The sequence below is a fragment of the Ranitomeya variabilis genome, chromosome 8 (assembly GCF_051348905.1).
Source record: "Ranitomeya variabilis isolate aRanVar5 chromosome 8, aRanVar5.hap1, whole genome shotgun sequence".
In the NCBI taxonomy this organism is placed as follows: Eukaryota; Metazoa; Chordata; class Amphibia; order Anura; family Dendrobatidae; genus Ranitomeya; species Ranitomeya variabilis.
The window spans coordinates 35,406,835-35,423,980 of record NC_135239.1 but is presented as its reverse complement, the minus strand read 5'-3'; the positions used below and the strand labels follow the sequence as shown (position 1 = coordinate 35,423,980).

The following is a 17,146-nucleotide window of genomic DNA, read 5'->3' as shown; positions in this document are numbered from 1 at the left end:
TTACAGTTAGATTCCCTAAACTATTCCCTAGAGAAATTAAATTCCCTACTGCACCTCTGTGAATAGCTGGTGGTTTGTGATGAGGGTACCCTGCTGATAGGCAATCACAAGAAGTCCAGCGACACTCCAGGATTATCAGAACATAAGTTCCTAATTTGAAAATGTAAATGTCACGAGTGTGTCATGTCCTCCTGGGACATCTGGGGTTAGAAGATCACTACGTATTGTGAATTACAGAACTTCCATTTAGCCACTTTAGTGTGTTTGTGTCCCATATTAAATAGATTTTGTTTCCTTTGGTGCTGAAGAGGTTAATGTCCCTTTCTATGCTGGTCAGAAATTTGCAGCTCCGTTTCAGCTGCTTCTGATCTGGTCATTACCTCTCCCTTTTAAATCTGGCAAAACCTTCTGTCTTGCCAGTGAAAGCTTAGCTTTGCTTCTTGGCGACGCTGTGTGGAATTGGAGAACGTTGTTGCTCCTGGAGATTGTTGTGTGCCGTATTTGGGTGTATTCTTTCCTCGCTGGCACATTCCTATCCCTCCCTATATAACTCTCTATCTTTGGTGAGTGTTTGTATGTTTATTACTTTATCCCTGTTTTGTCTTTGTGTCTTGTTTAGCTTTTACATTTTTGTCCCATGCCTCCTGGGGTGGGGGAGGGGACAGATCAGAGTTTAACAGGAGCATAGTAAGGTCGAAGACTTGGGCCTCTCTACCTTCAAGAGTACCCCCGGGACATGGATAGTTAGGGCCCCAGTTTCAGGGACAGTTCGAGGCCCCCCTTCCTTACCGAAGACTGTCTCAGCGTGACAGTAAAAGTTTTGATGAGAAAACAAAACTTTGGCAGTTGAGCTGAAACCTCCAATGAAATCAGAACTTACAGCCCGCCCGCCTTATTGCCCGTGATAGGGATTAATATACCCGCATGGCAGACATCAAATGCAGCATGGACTGTGGGAGCTGTCTACTTGTCCTGAGCATTTTACTTCTGTCAGATCTCGCCTCATGCAGCTGGCTTTGTATAAAACATCACAGGCTCAACTCATATATGTTTTATGGAGGAAAAAAAACAAAAAAACAAAACTTGGCACCAAATTCTCTGTCTACACAGTGAATGCAGATCAGGGTACGCTGAAGGTGTACCTAAACGAGGGCTCCCCGAAGACTGCAGATTACTAAAATGATGAGCAAAACACACTGGCAGGAGCATTAAATATACAAGATTCATTTGAGAATATGCAGATTAGGACGTTGGAAGGAAAAAATCCACATTTAGCTAAAAGTAAACAGCTCCTTACGGGGAGGCAAATCCGCACATACAGATACATGTCCAGTTGCCGTAGGCTAGTCGGCTACTTATTCAGGCTCTGCTAAATTGCAGAAAGAGGAATGGATAATATCAAGATGGATTTTGATTTTTTTCAATTTTGGATTCCTGATTTAAGGCTTCTACTAGTGCCCTCCAATTTGTGGTTCTCCAGCTGTTACAAAACTTCAGGTTTTACAACTGCTGTAAAGTCATGCGTTGAACATCTCTGGCATATACCAGTGGTGCCCAACTGGACTGCCAAACCAACATGGTTTTTGAAGTTAATCATAAAGCTTATTAAATTGGGAAAATCACAGATCCGAACTTCTGGCTTTTACTTCACAATTGAAGCTTGCTACAATATTTCTGAACATCGAAAAGTCACTGTGCCCCTATTGATTGGCGGCTGGATGAATGCCGGGAAACAGTTCATCGATGACCTTAGAAAAAAAGTTGGTTCCAGCTTAAAATTTCTAATATTGACTACAAGAGATTTTATTTCCGTTGAACGAAAGCTATTAATTGAGCTGCTGGAGTGGTCCACGCCAGTCTTAATCTACTGGTTACTACAGTGGTGCATTCCAGCCATGGTCTGACAGTTACTGGAATGATCCAAGCGCCAGCTTTTGTCTATGGGTTACTGGAGTGGTCCATGTTAGGTATAGTCTACTAGTTACTAGAGTGGTACAGGCTAGCCAAAGGATACCGGTTACTGGAATGGTTTATGCCAACCATAGTGCTGGAAACTGGAATAGTTCATGCTAGCTATAGTCTGTGGTGTTACTGGAGTGGTCCATACCCACTACATTCTATGAGTTACTGGGGTGGCCAAGGCCATCTATAGTCTGTGGGCTACCAGAGTGGTGCAGGCTACCCATAGTCTACTGGTTGCCAGAGTGGTTCATGCTAGCCATAGCCTATTGGCATTTGGCTTAATTCATGACTCATCGTCCTCTGGCAACTGTTTTTGTATGAGTCCACCAACCACAAGATAACCTGTTTCTGGAGGGACACTAACCATGTCCATCAGCTATGTTTCTCCTGGGCCAAAAGCCAACAAATTTAAAAGGGCGGGTAGGATCCAATGCTCAAAAAAGCTTTGGACTGATGTGAGGAGTGCTTTGCCAACTAAGGAGATGTCCACTACCTCCAAATATATACTGAATAGAAACAAAATTATTTATGTTCTCTTGGATTTGTGGTGCCATCCAGGGAGCTGTAAAGTGACTTGTCTCTCGTTTGTTTGCTTCCTCCTGATTAACCATGGGTGGGGCTGCTGCTATTTAAGCTTCTGTATCTTCCACACTGCTAGTTATTAAGTTCAGCTTAGCCTGGTCCACATACCTGCTCTCTGGTTCGGTGTTGCTATTTTGATCATTCAACCCCACATGATGACCTTTCTTGCCGCCAGCTTGCTCCACTAGTCAGCAGCCTACTCCGTGGTCCCAACCCAGAAGCCCATATCCATGTAAAGGGTTTAGAGTGAAGTCCAGGGCAACCCCTGGGATCTGGTAAACAGAGTGGCTAGCGCCAAGCCTGGTTATGGAAGCCCTATTAAGAGCTGCCAGGCTACTATGAACACTAACACTCGGACATATCCCTGGCAATCAGTCTTAATTGGTGACTTCATGAATGCATACTGGAACTCACCGCTTACTCTGCACCTCCACCGGAGACTTAAATACCTACTACACTTTCCGAAAAGCCCACACAAATTAGGGAAATTCTGCCACCTTGCACTAAAGGGGTAAGCAACAACATCTACATTTTGGTTGCAACTGTGAAAAGTCTGGATTTCAGATACCTGCATGCCCAAGTCAACTGCTGCCAGAAAAGTGCCACAGTGTAAGTGGGTCCAGGGATGCCCACCAAGGCACACAGGTATTTCCCTTTTGATTGTGCAAAATGTTTGATACCTATATGTTTATCTAGAAAAATCTGTGCACCTTAAGGCTTTTATTGAGTTTCTGCTACAAATTTTGTTGATGTCCTCGTAACTAAAGAGCTCGATTCACCTTTCCTAAAATGCTGTATTCCTATGAAAGTCACTATTATTAATGATGGGCCTCTCACCCAGGGTGAAGTATGTCGCTAAGCATGAGTGCCCGCTTCTTGGTGCCCTACATCTTGAATCCATTAACATTTTTTCATTTTGACGATTTGTGGTGGTGGTCTTGGGCATGGCATGGTTATATAAACAATCTGTTATTGACTGACACCAAGGGTGAGATTGTACGCTGGAGCCCTGGATAGCAGCGTAAATAGATATCCTTATCCAAAAGGTTTCCTTTTTTTTTTTTTTGTGAGTAAAAAAAGCTGGTGGTCTCCGACCAGTTATTGACTATTATTAGGAACTTTGATAAAATCCCTGTAAAGAATCCGTATCCTCTGACACTCATCCCTGATCTGTGTAACGAGTTGTTGGGAGCCTGTTGGTTCACCAAACTAGACCTCAGGGGGTATAATTTGATCAAGGATGGGGAAAACTGGAAGACAGTATTGCCTTTTGGGTTTACGAACACTCCAGCTGATTTTTACCAAAGTTTTTTTAATGCCCTATTCTGAGATATGAGATTAATTTGAGCTTTTCAATTTTGATGACACCTTGTTTTTTCTCCACCTGATTTTGAGTATCGCGTACAATATTTATGTACTGCGCTTCGAAGACCATTCCTTGTTTGTGAAACTTTGTAAACTTCCTGAAGCATATCTAATCTGTCAGTGTTTTTTTTTTGTATGAATCCCTCTAAATTTCAAGCCATTTAAAGATTGGGTTCAGCCCAAATCTGTGAAAGCTTTGCAGCGCTTTCTTGGGTTCACTGACCACAATCACAAATTTGTAGGAAACGTTTCCAAAATGGCCAAAACTTTGACTCAATCTCTTCCCGACATATGGTGCAAATCGGAAGTAGATGTATGGAGCGCGCTCAGAGGCTGAGCCAGCCCCATTCCTGGCAGATGATGGCTGTGCTATTCGGCCATCATCTGCCTCTAACAGCAGCTAGTGGAGCGGAGCATTGCCTTAACTCCTTAATCGCAGCTTTCAGTCTCTGACAACGGCATTTAATACCCAGGAAATGGGGGAGCCTGCCATTCTACCCACCCACAACTCGATCGCTGAGTGCCGACACCAGGGGTCTGCTTGAGGGTAAAAGTGAACTGCTATGCCATTTTGAGCTGAAATGTCAAAGGTGCTGACGAGATCTGCAAGGAGCTTGTATGTTCTCCCCATGTTAGGTGGTTTTCCTCCGGGTTCTCCGGTTTCCTCCCACATTCCAAAGACATACTGATGGGGAATTTAGATTGTGAGCCCCAATGAGGACCGAGTGCCCCATGCTTTTCACATAGCTTATTATTTATATCTTTTCTTATGTATGGAGAGCTGTATTTTATTTTTATTCTGGTCTGGGTTACATGTGATATTTCATCTCTGTTTTTTTTGTGATTGTGGTTAGGTGGGACTCTATTTTGTAATCTATTTCTGTAAATTTGGCGATACAAAAGGAAACCAAGCGATGTGAATTAGTCCAGTTATTCATTGCACTATGAATCCTTTTTTTTTTTTTTTCCCCATAGTTACCATTACTGTAGCAAATCACAGGCCAAGCTCCTGCGCCTCAGAACAAATCTGCGCGTGTTTGTGGAGGACGCGCTCTTGGCGTTTTTTATTATTTGATTTTGGATTTTCTCCATTCTTTTGCTATTGTACGTTGCTGGCTTGTTCATAATCGTTGCCATGGTGACCGGCTCTGATACGGGGAGGACCCCCACATCCCCAAAGCACGTGTCCCTTTGTCTCCCTAGAAAGATTAAATGACTGACTGGCCGGGAGTCATGTGACGTGACACGAGGTCACTGCTCCGGAGATACTCCCCCATCTTTAACCCTTCTGTCCCTCTGCATCAGTGATTGTCCCCCCCCACCCCCGGTGCATTGTTCCTGAGTGTTGGCACATGGTGGTCATTGCTAATAATTTTAGATCTGGTAGATCAGTAGCTGTGGGATTATTTTTCAATGAGATAAAAAAATGTAAAAAGAAAAGCTCTCAAAAATGGAAAAAAATAATAGTAAAAATCAGAACTCTACTTGTTCATGCATCTATGGATTTCAAAAGGCAGCATGCTATTCTCCAGTTCTCCTGCGGGGGCGCTGCAGAGAAGTTCAACACTTTCCTAATGTGCCCATCAATCATAGCTGGATTATGTGATCAGCTTTTCTTTTTTTTTTTTTTCTTTTTGGTGGGGGGGCTCTTCTAATAAAATGAGATTGCCCAAAGCAAATAACCGCTTTTACCTCTCTCTGCCAAGGACAAGTCATTGGCAGTATTGAATTCTTAAAGGAGGGGTCGAGTGAAATCAAGTTATTGCCTATCCGCAGGATAACTTGCTGATCAGTGGCGGTCCAACAGCTGGGGCCAGCAGAACGGGGGGAGCCTTTACCCCCATGAGAATGGAGCGGCATTGCACATGCTCCATTCATTACCTATAGGAACCCCGATCGTCGCAATTGACTTTTTTTTTCCAGCAGCTCCATAGAGAAGTAATGAAGCAGCGGTCAGGCGTCCGAACTGCCGCACCTTTTAGTAACGGTATAAAAGTTCCTTGATTTGTACTGGTCCCAGTGATCCCCACCAATCAGCAGTGAATATTCACTGGTCCTGGCAGGAAGTGTATGTGCACACGTTAAGGATTTTGGTGCAGGAACAATGCAGTGTAAAATAAGCATGTTTTATTACTTGTTTTTTTGGTGCAGATTTTTTCCCCACTCATTAATATGGGTGAAATCTGCAGCAAAAACGCCAAAAGAATTAACATGCAGCAGATTTATATCTGCAAGGAAGAAATCAGCAATGTGTGCATGAGACTTCAGGAACCTCATTCACTTTGCCGACATCAGGAAACTTCAGGTTTTATGAAAAAACACGACGTGTGCACTCAGCCTATGTTGGTAAAGAAACAATTTTTTATTTTTTTTTGTAACTGCACAAATATGCATTTTATATCAGCCAGCCACATTCATGGCCTCTTTGCTAGCAGTGGTCCTCGTACTTTGGATTGACCGCAATAACAGTGACTTCTGCAGTGCTGCTAGCACAGTGCCTGCCATGGATGGAGGGGAAGAGCAGGAGACTGTAGCGCCACCTACCGGAAGTACGTGTCTGTGCAGTTGGAGATTCTGGTTTGGCTTCATAGCCAGTCATGTGGCAAGGCTCTGTAAAAACTCAATATTGACTTCTAAGATTGCATCTTCCTATAGGTGGCGCTAGAGACTTTGGGTGGGAACATTTGTGGAGTCGGAAAGGAATTTTTTTCCCCAATGTGGAGCTTACTGTTTCCATGTGTTTTTTTTTTTGTTTGTTTGTTTTTCTTTTGCCTTCCTCTGGATCAACATGTAAGGTTAGGCTATGGGTTGAACTAGATGGACTTAGTCTCCCTTCAACCTTAAAAACTATGTAGATTCATGAAGGACACTATTTTTGTGTGCGTGCACAAAAAGGGGCGCAGCGGGATTTAGGTTGTGGCTTCGCTTTAAAAAAAAAAAAAAAAAAAAGTAAAGCAAGAAAATTTTTTTTTATAAAGGAGTCTGATTTACATGTGATCATGAGCTGTAAACGTCACATTCTTACTGTGTATACCGCCTGTGGTGCACTTCTGACTACCGCACTACTGTACAGGCTCATGTTGGTTCCCATCACCCTCTTCATTGTCCGCTGACTGTCACCTGATTTGGCTCCTGTGTTACTGCTCCCTCCAGTGGTTATTTTCTTGTACTGCATTCTGCTTGAATGTGGGGAGGAAGTTTGTTGAAACAGTTAAACTACTTGCAGGTCAGTAAAAGAAAGTTTCTAAAACTGTTCTGTTGCCACTTTGCCAGGATTTATGGCTCATTCTGTACTTGTTTCCCTATGATTTGTACATACCCCTTGGCCTTTAAATCCTGTGTCCTTTTTCTGGTTGTACTTTTTCAGGGTAGGGTTAATGCAGAGGATCCCAAATATTGTTTCCGAGGTGAAAATGTACATCATACATACTCCTGTAAACATATACACACAGTCTAGGCTCAAAATATGTCCACCTGTAATGCTTCTCCTGGGACTTATAGTTCTATTTTATAGAATTCATTTGAAATAGAACGCATTGTAATTTTTTTTTAAAGAATAAATAAACTTGTTTTATTAGAAAGTTCTGGATCCGACTATTTTGGATTACATTCTGCAAGTTGGCTTGAGGATTGCCTGCGCAAACAGCACAGGAGTGCAGTATATGCATGTATATCTATCTATCTATCTATATAAAATCTATACTAGATGGTGGCCCGATTCTAACACATCGGGTATTCTAGAATATGAATGTAGTTTGTTTATGAAAATTTAAGAATAATGCAATGAATACACAGGATTCGCCCGGCCGGCCGCGACCAATCAGAGAAGCCAGGGCCGGCTCCAGGTTTTTGACGGCCCCGGGCGAAAGAGTCTTAGTGGGCCCCCCCGTTTAACACATACCACAATTCATGATGCACAGATACAGCAGAGAAATCTAGCACAGCCCCGTAGCGTATAGCACAGCCCACGTAGTATATAGCACAGCCCACGTAGTATATAGCACAGCCCACGTAGTATATAGCACAGCCCACGCAGTATATAGCACAGCCCACGTAGTATATAGCACAGCCCACGCAGTATATAGCACAGCCCACGTAGTATATAGCACAGCCCACGTAGTATATAGCACAGCCCACGTAGTATATAGCACAGCCCACGCAGTATATAGCACAGCCCACGTAGTATATAACACAGCCACGCAGTATATAACACAAGCCCAAGTAGTATATAGCAGTGTGGGCACCATATCCCTGTTAAAAAAAAGAATTAAAATAAAAAATAGTTATATACTCACCTTCCGGCGGCCCCCGGATCCAGCCCAGGCCTTTAGCGATGCTCCCGCCAGGTCCGTTCCCAGTGATGCTTTGCGGCAATAACCCGTGATGTAGCGGCCTAGCGAGACCGCTACATCCTCTGGGGTCATTACTGCAAAGCATTACTGGGACCGGAACATCACGAGGATCGGAAAAAGCTGCCAGGGACGCCGGAAGGTGAGAATATCACGATTTTTTTTTTTATTATTATTTTTAACATTATATCTTTTTACTACTGATGCTGTATAGGCAGCAACAATAGTAAAAAGTGAAGCGGTGTTTAAATCCCACCCCAATATGGCCACAGTGTGTGTGTGTGTGGATATATATATATATATATATATATATATATATATATATATATATATATATATATATATATACATACATATATATACACTAGATGGTGGCCCGATTCTAACGCATCGGGTACTCTAGAATATGTATGTATGTACACTCACCGGCCACTTTATTAGGTACACCATGCTAGTAACGGGTTGGACCCCTTTTGCCTTCAGAACTGCCTCAATTCTTCGTGGCATAGATTCAACAAGGTGCTGGAAGCATTCCTCAGAGATTTTGGTCCATATTGACATGATGGCATCACACAGTTGCCGCAGATTTGTCGGCTGCACATCCCAAAGATGCTCCATACAAGGCAGGATGGATCCATGCTTTCATGTTGTTTACGCCAAATTCTGACCCTACCATCCGAATGTCGCAGCAGAAATCGAGACTCATCAGACCAAGCAACGTTTTTCCAATCTTCTACTGTCCAATTTCGATGAGCTTGTACAAATTGTAGCCTCAGTTTCCTGTTCTTAGCTGAAAGGAGTGGTACCCGGTGTGGTCTTCTGCTGCTGTAGCCCATCTGCCTCAAAGTTCGACGCACTGTGCGTTCAGAGATGCTCTTAGGCCTACCTTGGTTGTAACGGGTGGCGATTTGAGTCACTGTTGCCTTTCTATCAGCTCAAACCAGTCTGCCCATTCTCCTCTGACCTCTGGCATCAACAAGGCATTTCCGCCCACAGAACTGCCGCTCACTGGATTTTTTTTCTTTTTCGGACCATTCTCTGTAAACCCTAGAGATGGTTGTGCGTGAAAATCCCAGTAGATCAGCAGTTTCTGAAATACTCAGACCAGCCCTTCTGGCACCAACAACCATGCCACGTTCAAAGGCACTCAAATCACCTTTCTTCCCCATACTGATGCTCGGTTTGAACTGCAGGAGATTGTCTTGACCATGTCTACATGCCTAAATGCACTGAGTTGCCGCCATGTGATTGGCTGATTAGAAATTAAGTGTTAACAAGAAGTTGGACAGGTGTACCTAATAAAGTGGCCAGTGAGTGTATATAGCAGCCACTTAGTATATAGCACAGGCCACGGAGTATACAGCACAGGCCACGGAGTATACGGGAGCCATGTAGTATATAGCAGACAAATACTACGTGGCCTGTGCTATATACTATGTGGCTGCTATATATATATATATATATATATATATATATATATATATATATATATATATATATATATATATATATATATATATATATATATATATATATATATATATATATTTATTATACATACATATTATAGAATACCCGATTCGTTAATACAGGCCACGCAATATATAACAGTGGCCACACAGTATATAACACAGCCCACGCAGTATATAGCAGCCACGTAGTGTATATATAACACAGGCGACGTAGTATATAACACAGGCCACGCAGTACACAACACAGCCCACATAGTATCTAACACTGGCCTCGTACTATAACGCTGCCCACGCGGTGTATAGAACGCTGCCCACGCGGTATATAACGCTGCCCACGCGGTATATAACGCTGCTCACGTAGTATATAGCAGTGTGGGAACATATCCGTGTTAAAAAAAGATAATTAAAACAAAAAATAGTTATATACTAGATGACTATTCTATACTACATGACTTAGCGGTCTCGCAAGACCGCTAAGTCTTCTGGGTAATTTTGCAAAGCATCTCTGGTAACGGAAGATGGTGACCGGTGCGAGCGCATCATCGGACTACGGAGGGTGAGAATAGCAGGTTTTTTGTTTTTTTATTTTTAACATTAGATCTTTTTACTATTGACACTGCATAGGCAGCATCAATAGTAAAAGGTTGGGGACACACAGGGTTAATAGCAGCGGTACGTTACCACTGGCATTAACCCTGTGTGAGGGGATTATGGAGCGGGCGCCAGGCACTGACTGCGGGGGAGTAGGGGAGGGACTAATTGGACTGTGCCAGTCGCTGATTGGTCTCGGCAGCCATGACAGGCAGCTGGCGAGACAATCAGCGGGATTTCCGTGACGGAAGTTGCAGACAGAAAGACGGAAGTACCCCTTAGACACACACATATATATATATATATATATATATATATATATATACACACACACACACACACACACACACACACACACACACACACACACACACACACACACACACACACACACACACACACACACACCAAGCTGCACTACCTGCCTTCGCCCGGGTTAATGACTGCTGTTAGCAACATAGAATGTGTTAACAAAAATTTATTCTGCACACAAAAACCACAAAACAAATACGGTAGATAGAAATGTAATTATTAAAAGGCAAAAACTAAGTTCATTGGCTCTTCGAGGAAGCTGCTGCTGTTCTCATGTGTGTCAGCCTTGTTTCTCGGTCTTCACATTTTTCATTGGCCCGTAATGCAGCTTTTCTTTTCGCATCAGCTGACATTCGTGCCATGGAATTCCTTTTCTTATGAGGCATTATTGTGGTAAAAATAGTCTGTAACTGGCAGTTTCTATATCCTCTCACATAGGTTATGAGACTGACATCAGCCTTTCCAACAACACACCCTAACTGACATGCTATTACCTCACTCAAGCTTTGTTATACTGAGAATGTCCTTTGTTGCCTATGTTAACCAATCAGAGCTCGGATTAATAAACTGTAGCAAAATAGAAGCTGAGCTGTGATTCGTTGCTATTGGCAGCCTGGTAAATCCCCAGCCCACAGGAAGCCCTCCCCCCTGGCAGTATATATTAGCTCACACATACACATAATAGACAGGTCATGTGACTGACAGCTGCCGTATTTCCTATATGGCACATTTGTTGCTCTTGTAGTTTGTCTGCTTATTAATCAGATTTTTATTTTTGAAGGATAATACCAGACTTGTGTGTGTTTTAGGGCGAGTTTCATGTGTCATGTTGTGTGTTGAGTTTTGTGTGGCGACATGCATGTAGCAACTTTTGTGAGATGAGTTTTATGTGGCGACATGCGTGTAGCGAGTTTTTGTGTGTCGAGTTGCATGTGACAGGTTAGTGTAGCAAGTTGTGTGCAGCAAGCTTTGCGCGTGGCGAGTTTTGCACGTGGCGAGTTTTATGTGTGGTGCGTTTTGAGTAGGTGCAAGTTTTGTGTGAGGCAACTTTTGCCAAGTAGATAACCATTTATAGATCCATATTTTTTATTTTTGGTACGGAGCATGCCCGGAACACTAAAGGAGTCCAGCGAGACGTGTAGGTAAAACAGATCCATTAAAGACCATTCAAAAACAGAATTCAAACTTTGGTTTCCATTTTTCCATCTGTTTTTGCTCTCTTTGTAATGGATGCATTTTTCTTTTTAAATATTGGATCCATTACAAACTAATGACATCTGGACATGTGAACAGAGCCTTACTGTATTGGTATAATCATCTTTTTGTTTTTTCTTAAACATTTGGCAAAACCTCTGGCGTTTCATGCATCTTAGCATGATCATTTGGACAAAAGTCATGAAATTATGCAATTCCCATTTGCTTTTGGTCTGGTCACCCATGGGTACAATGCCCCATTGCCAAAAAGATTCCAGATGAAAATTTAACTCCCTCACCCCATCAATCGACAGGGCAGCTATCTCTCCTGCCCCCCCCCCATATACATGAACTTTCACATGTTTTCAAGGGCCGCAGTGTATCTCGTGTAAAACAAATGTTGGGGTGATAAAATTCTACCTGCCCAATCCTTATATCCCCTAACATTATCCCTCGGGAGACCCCCATACATATTAGACCGACAACATTCCCCCTTTAGAAATTCATGTTATTTTCTGACTGAAAATTCCTATTTTATGTATGTACAGATACTTAAAAAAAAAAAAAAAACATCAGAAGTCATATCTTTTTATTATAGACATATTTTTCGGCAACATATATATATTTTTTTTCAATTTTCATGTTTATCCTAAAAAAATTTAAAATAAAATGATGAAAAAAAAAAATCCAGTTTTCACTTGCACGAACATTTAGTGGTCAACTTCAGACTTCTTTCTCTCTTTACAGAACAACTCCTGTCCATTTGCGGTTTCTGGGATTGCAGTTCTTCCACTTTCAAATGAATAAGCTCAAGTGCAATACCAGACTTGACCAAATAACCACAGATGGCGCCGTCTCAATCACAGAAGATTTTAGCTGCCAGATCACTCTTTATGTAAGGCCTGCGCTCATTTATTTAGTTAAGATGCAAACTAGACATTGTGGTTAGATGAGGACCGTAACAGATTCTCTGGCCACTGAATTAGTGGTTTTCGGTCACTGGCAGGTACAACCCTGATCTTAAATCCCTCTTCCTTGAGGAAGTCTAGCTTGAGACGTTTTTCATTTACTACGCTGTCTGGGTCGTCCATGTAACGCGCGATCTCTGGACTCTCCACCTCCCATTCTACCTCTCTGTTTTCTAGCACATCCTGAAATTTATTCCAAACCTCCTTCATGGCTTTGAGTTCTTGAGTCACGTGGCTATCTTCTTTCTTAAGAGGTGGAAATACATCACTTCCAAAGCGATAGTGTCTCTTGGTGCTATTTAGGATCTCTGCCATCCAGGCGCCATACTTGACAAATATCAGAATGGTGCAGCCCTCGTTCTCCGCCAACCCGGGAACCAAATATCTGTTTCGCAGGACTTGGTCCTTCAGAAGAGCTAAAGCTTCCTTCAATTTGCTGTCCCACTGAAATGTACGATCTTGATTGGTTAGTTTGTTTAAAGTTTTGCTGAAAATGCCAAATCCTGGAGTATATTGGCTTGCATCCCTCAAACAGCCCAGGATTGACCGCAATTCGCTTGCATTTCTAGGCTCTTTCATATACTTTACCTTCTGTATAAAATCCCTGCCCAGCGTAACTCCATCTTCAGTTACTTCTCTCCCTAGAAACTTCACCGCCGGCTGGCAAGTTTGGCACTCTGCTGGGCGTATTTCAAAGCAATTGTCTCTCAGATGGTGCCATAACTTGTCTGTGAATTCTCTACACTCTTTCTCCGTTTCTCCTGAAATTAAGATGGTATCTATGTAGTAGGTCACACGCTTCCTCACGTTCCCGGGCAACTTATCAAGTACCTTCTCCAGAGCGTCACTAAGTCTAGTGTTCTTATTTTGGAACCTTCCAGGCAACCTGTTCCAGACGTATTGTTTGCCCAGGAAAGTAAAGGCTGTTCTGTACTTGGTGTAGGTGTCTAGAGCTACTTGCCATTCTGCATAGAATAGGTGAATGACCGAATAATACTTCCCCAGGATTATACCTTCAATGGCTTTTGGCACGTTCTCCCGTGGGTGGGTAGACTCCTTCACCGAACTTTTATTCAAGTCCTTATAATAGAATTTAATTTTGACCTTATCATTTGGTTTCTGAGCAAGTGAAATGCAAGAGTTGCAGACACTGTTGCATCGTTCAACCAACCCATTTCTGACCCAACTAGCGATGACTTTCCTGGCGTCATATAATAGTTCCTTTCTTAAATATCCTTGATGAAAACTGCTGGGATCCGAGACTTCTTCTATTACCACAGGAGGGACATCGATCACGTAACCTTGGTGCCCATAGTTCTGCATCAAACCGAGATCATGAAGTTGCTTCCATCCAATTACGGTTTTTGGAATGCAGTCTACATATATGATCTGCTCATTGGTTGCTTGGTCGTTAATATAAATCTGGCCTAAGACAAATCTTCCATTTGCTTTTTTCTTTCCATTTTGGAGAGCAATATTGAGGTCTTTTCCTAGGAACATTTCTCCTGCTGGACATACATTCAGGATGGTGTAGAACGAATGAGGATCCGCTATTGCTGTTATTTTCATTTCATTTCCATTCACACTTATTTTCACGGTCATGGTCTGGTTTTTCTGGTGGTTCCGTGCTTCCATCTTTCTGAGAAAAAGCAAGATTGAGGTGGTTAGATCGTTATAGGGCCATAAAAAGTAATAGCCAGCAGTCATTAGTATAGGTCCAGTATGTACTAGTATTTTAGAACATATAAAAGGGATTGCTAGTCTAAAGAAATTAGTCTTTTTAGGGCACGCTTAAAACTATGGATAATGATCGAATTGTCTGAGGTAGTGTATTCCAAAGAACTGGTCAGCACAAGAGAAGTTTTGGAGACTGGATTATTGAGCATGTTAGTCTTAGATTATTAGCGGAACGGAGAGCATGGGTAGAGTGATGCAGAACTCTGAAAAGCTTTGGGAGTGTGAATGATTGTTTATTTTGTAGCGGATGAGCAACCTGTGCAATGACTGGCACAGGGTGGAGGCATCTGTGTAATGCTTGGACAGGAATATGATCTGGCTGCTGCATTCAGGTTTTATTGGAGAGGAAAGAGTTTAGAAAGCGGGGAACCAATTGGTAGAGAGTTGAAAGTCCAGACAAGAATGAATAAGACAAACCATAAGAGTTTTTACAGAGTCAAATGTAGGAAAAGGTGGAAATCTAGAGATGTTTTGGTGGTGCAAGTGGCATGAGCGAGTGGTAGGATGTAGGGAGTGAACGAAAGATCTGAGTCAAGTATAACAAGCTGCTCGGGAGTTGCGGTAGAACTAAACACGAAATGGCAATTTTAGTTTTTAGGTAGGTTAGTGGAGGGAGGAAATACAAGGTCAGTTTTTTCCAGATTTAGTTTTACACTTTGGCTATGTGCACACGTCAGGATTTCTGGCAGAAATTTTCCTGACAAAAACCGGACATTTCTGCGTTTTTACCGTGTTTTTTATGCGTTTTTTCCCAATGCATAGAATAGCGGGAAAAACGCGAAAAAACGTAAAATTAATGAACATGCTGCTTTTTTTTTTTACCGCGATGCGTTTTTTTTCGCGGAAAAAAAACGCATCATGTGCACAAAAATTGCAGAATGCATTCTAAATGATAGGATGCATGATGCATGCGTTTTTAATGAGTTTTTATTGCGAAAAAAACGCGAAAAAACCTGAACGTGTGCACATACCCTAAAGGGCGACATAATGTTGTAAACAGCAGACAATAGCTGGTATTTTGTAGTATTGCAGGGGTTATGTCAGGAGATGCGTGATTGGGTGTCGTAAGCATAGAGATGGTACTGGAAATGAAATTTGCTGATGGCTTGTCCAATAGGGGCAGTGGATAAGAGGAAGGAGCCTAGGACTGAGCCCTGACAAACCCATTTTTCACTGCCTTGAACTTTGAAAAATATGGCACATATTGGCTCGGTCTATATTTATAATAATAATAATAATTTTATTTATATAGCGCCAACATATTCTGCAGCGCTTTACAACTTATAGAGGGGACTTATACAGACAACAGACATTACAGCATAACAGAAATCACAGTTTAAAACAGATACCAGGAGGAATGAGGGCCCTGCTCGCAAGCTTACAATCTATGAGGAAAAGGGGAGACACAAGAGGTGGATGGTAACAATTGCTTTAGTTATTTGGACCAGCCATAGTGTAAGGCTCGGGTGTTCATGTAAAGCTGCATGAACCAGTTAACTGCCTAAGTATGTAACAGTACAGACACAGAGGCTATTAACTGCATAAAGTGTATGAGAACATGATGGAGGAACGTGATTATGTTGTTGTTTTTTATTAATAGGCCACACAGGGATAATTAGGTTAATGCGTTGAGGCGGTAGGCCAATCTGAACAAATGAGTTTTTAGTGCACGCTTAAAACTGTGGGGATTGGGGATTAATTGTATTAACCTAGGTAGTGCAGGGATTTATAGGGAGTTTCTGCTTAGAACTAGGACCAATTTAGCTTATTTAACAAGTAATCCACTAACTTAAAACCCGAGGAGGCAATAAGATGCAAAGACAAAGAAGCATGCAGGCTAACATGGGCCATAAAGTCTCTGAGGTAGGAGAGAGATGACCTTTCTTCACTTTCATCTTTTATGGAGTCTGATCCCAAATGCTGTAAAGGTCAACACAGCAGATGAAATGAACATGTACCACTGCTGAGATTACCAGCCACCACTACAGGCTAGGGCAGTGGCCTATGTCCTCCTAGGCCATAAGGGTACCGCTTAGAAGTTCATTGCTCTGCTGCTGGTCTGAATGGACAATGTCCAGTGGCGCACTACTCCATGGCAAAGAGGAAGCTGAGGTGGGGAAACTGTGCACTCCTGAAGATATCACAGGTTGTCGCACTCCCCTGATGATTCCAAGTGGGTGAAACGCGTCGGGAGACTCCAGATCTAATAGAGGCTTCATCGCCATCTCTCCTTCCTTGAGAAATAAATGGATTCTCTCCAACTTTGGGTGACATCTACCCATATTGATGGGCTCCATAAATGACGCAAATTTGCATATGCTGGCGTGTTAGGAAAATAGAGCTTGGTGCAACGGACATAATGACCGTACTGTAACGATCACAGGGGACGCTCATGATAATTGTTCATGAGGTATCATGATCCCAGCTCTATATAGATGTGCATTTATGGTCATGTTTGACTAAAAAGCCTCTTATCATGCTGCTATATGTACTGACAGTGGCTAACTATAAATGCATGCTGAATTGGTAATTCCTGATATTGGTCACATTTGTGGATTTGACAATATTTGAGATATGTTAACCAATAATTGGGTTTTTTAAGGTCACCATAGGT

At 42.3% G+C, this 17,146-nt stretch overlaps 2 protein-coding genes across 6 annotated transcripts in view; one reads left to right on the top strand and one right to left on the bottom strand.

The window, feature by feature from the left end:
- Nucleotides 1-17,146, top strand: part of LRP8 (LDL receptor related protein 8) — a 146,851-nt gene that overhangs the window by 97,948 nt on the left and 31,757 nt on the right. The gene's annotated exons all lie outside the window — the stretch shown is intronic.
- LOC143788598 (uncharacterized) overlaps nt 1-17,146 on the bottom strand; it is a 54,656-nt gene that overhangs the window by 35,040 nt on the left and 2,470 nt on the right. Inside the window, exon 2 of one of the 3 annotated variants that reach the window (XM_077278385.1) lies at nt 12,402-14,434. The exons of 1 other annotated variant lie outside the window; for it this stretch is intronic. In XM_077278385.1, coding sequence (XP_077134500.1) covers nt 12,760-14,430 — 1,671 coding nt within the window. In that variant the 5' untranslated portion in view covers nt 14,431-14,434 and the 3' untranslated portion in view covers nt 12,402-12,759. Of the gene's footprint in view, nt 1-12,401; nt 14,435-17,146 lie in introns of those variants that run through there. One more of the 3 variants, XM_077278383.1, reaches the window with a different exon arrangement.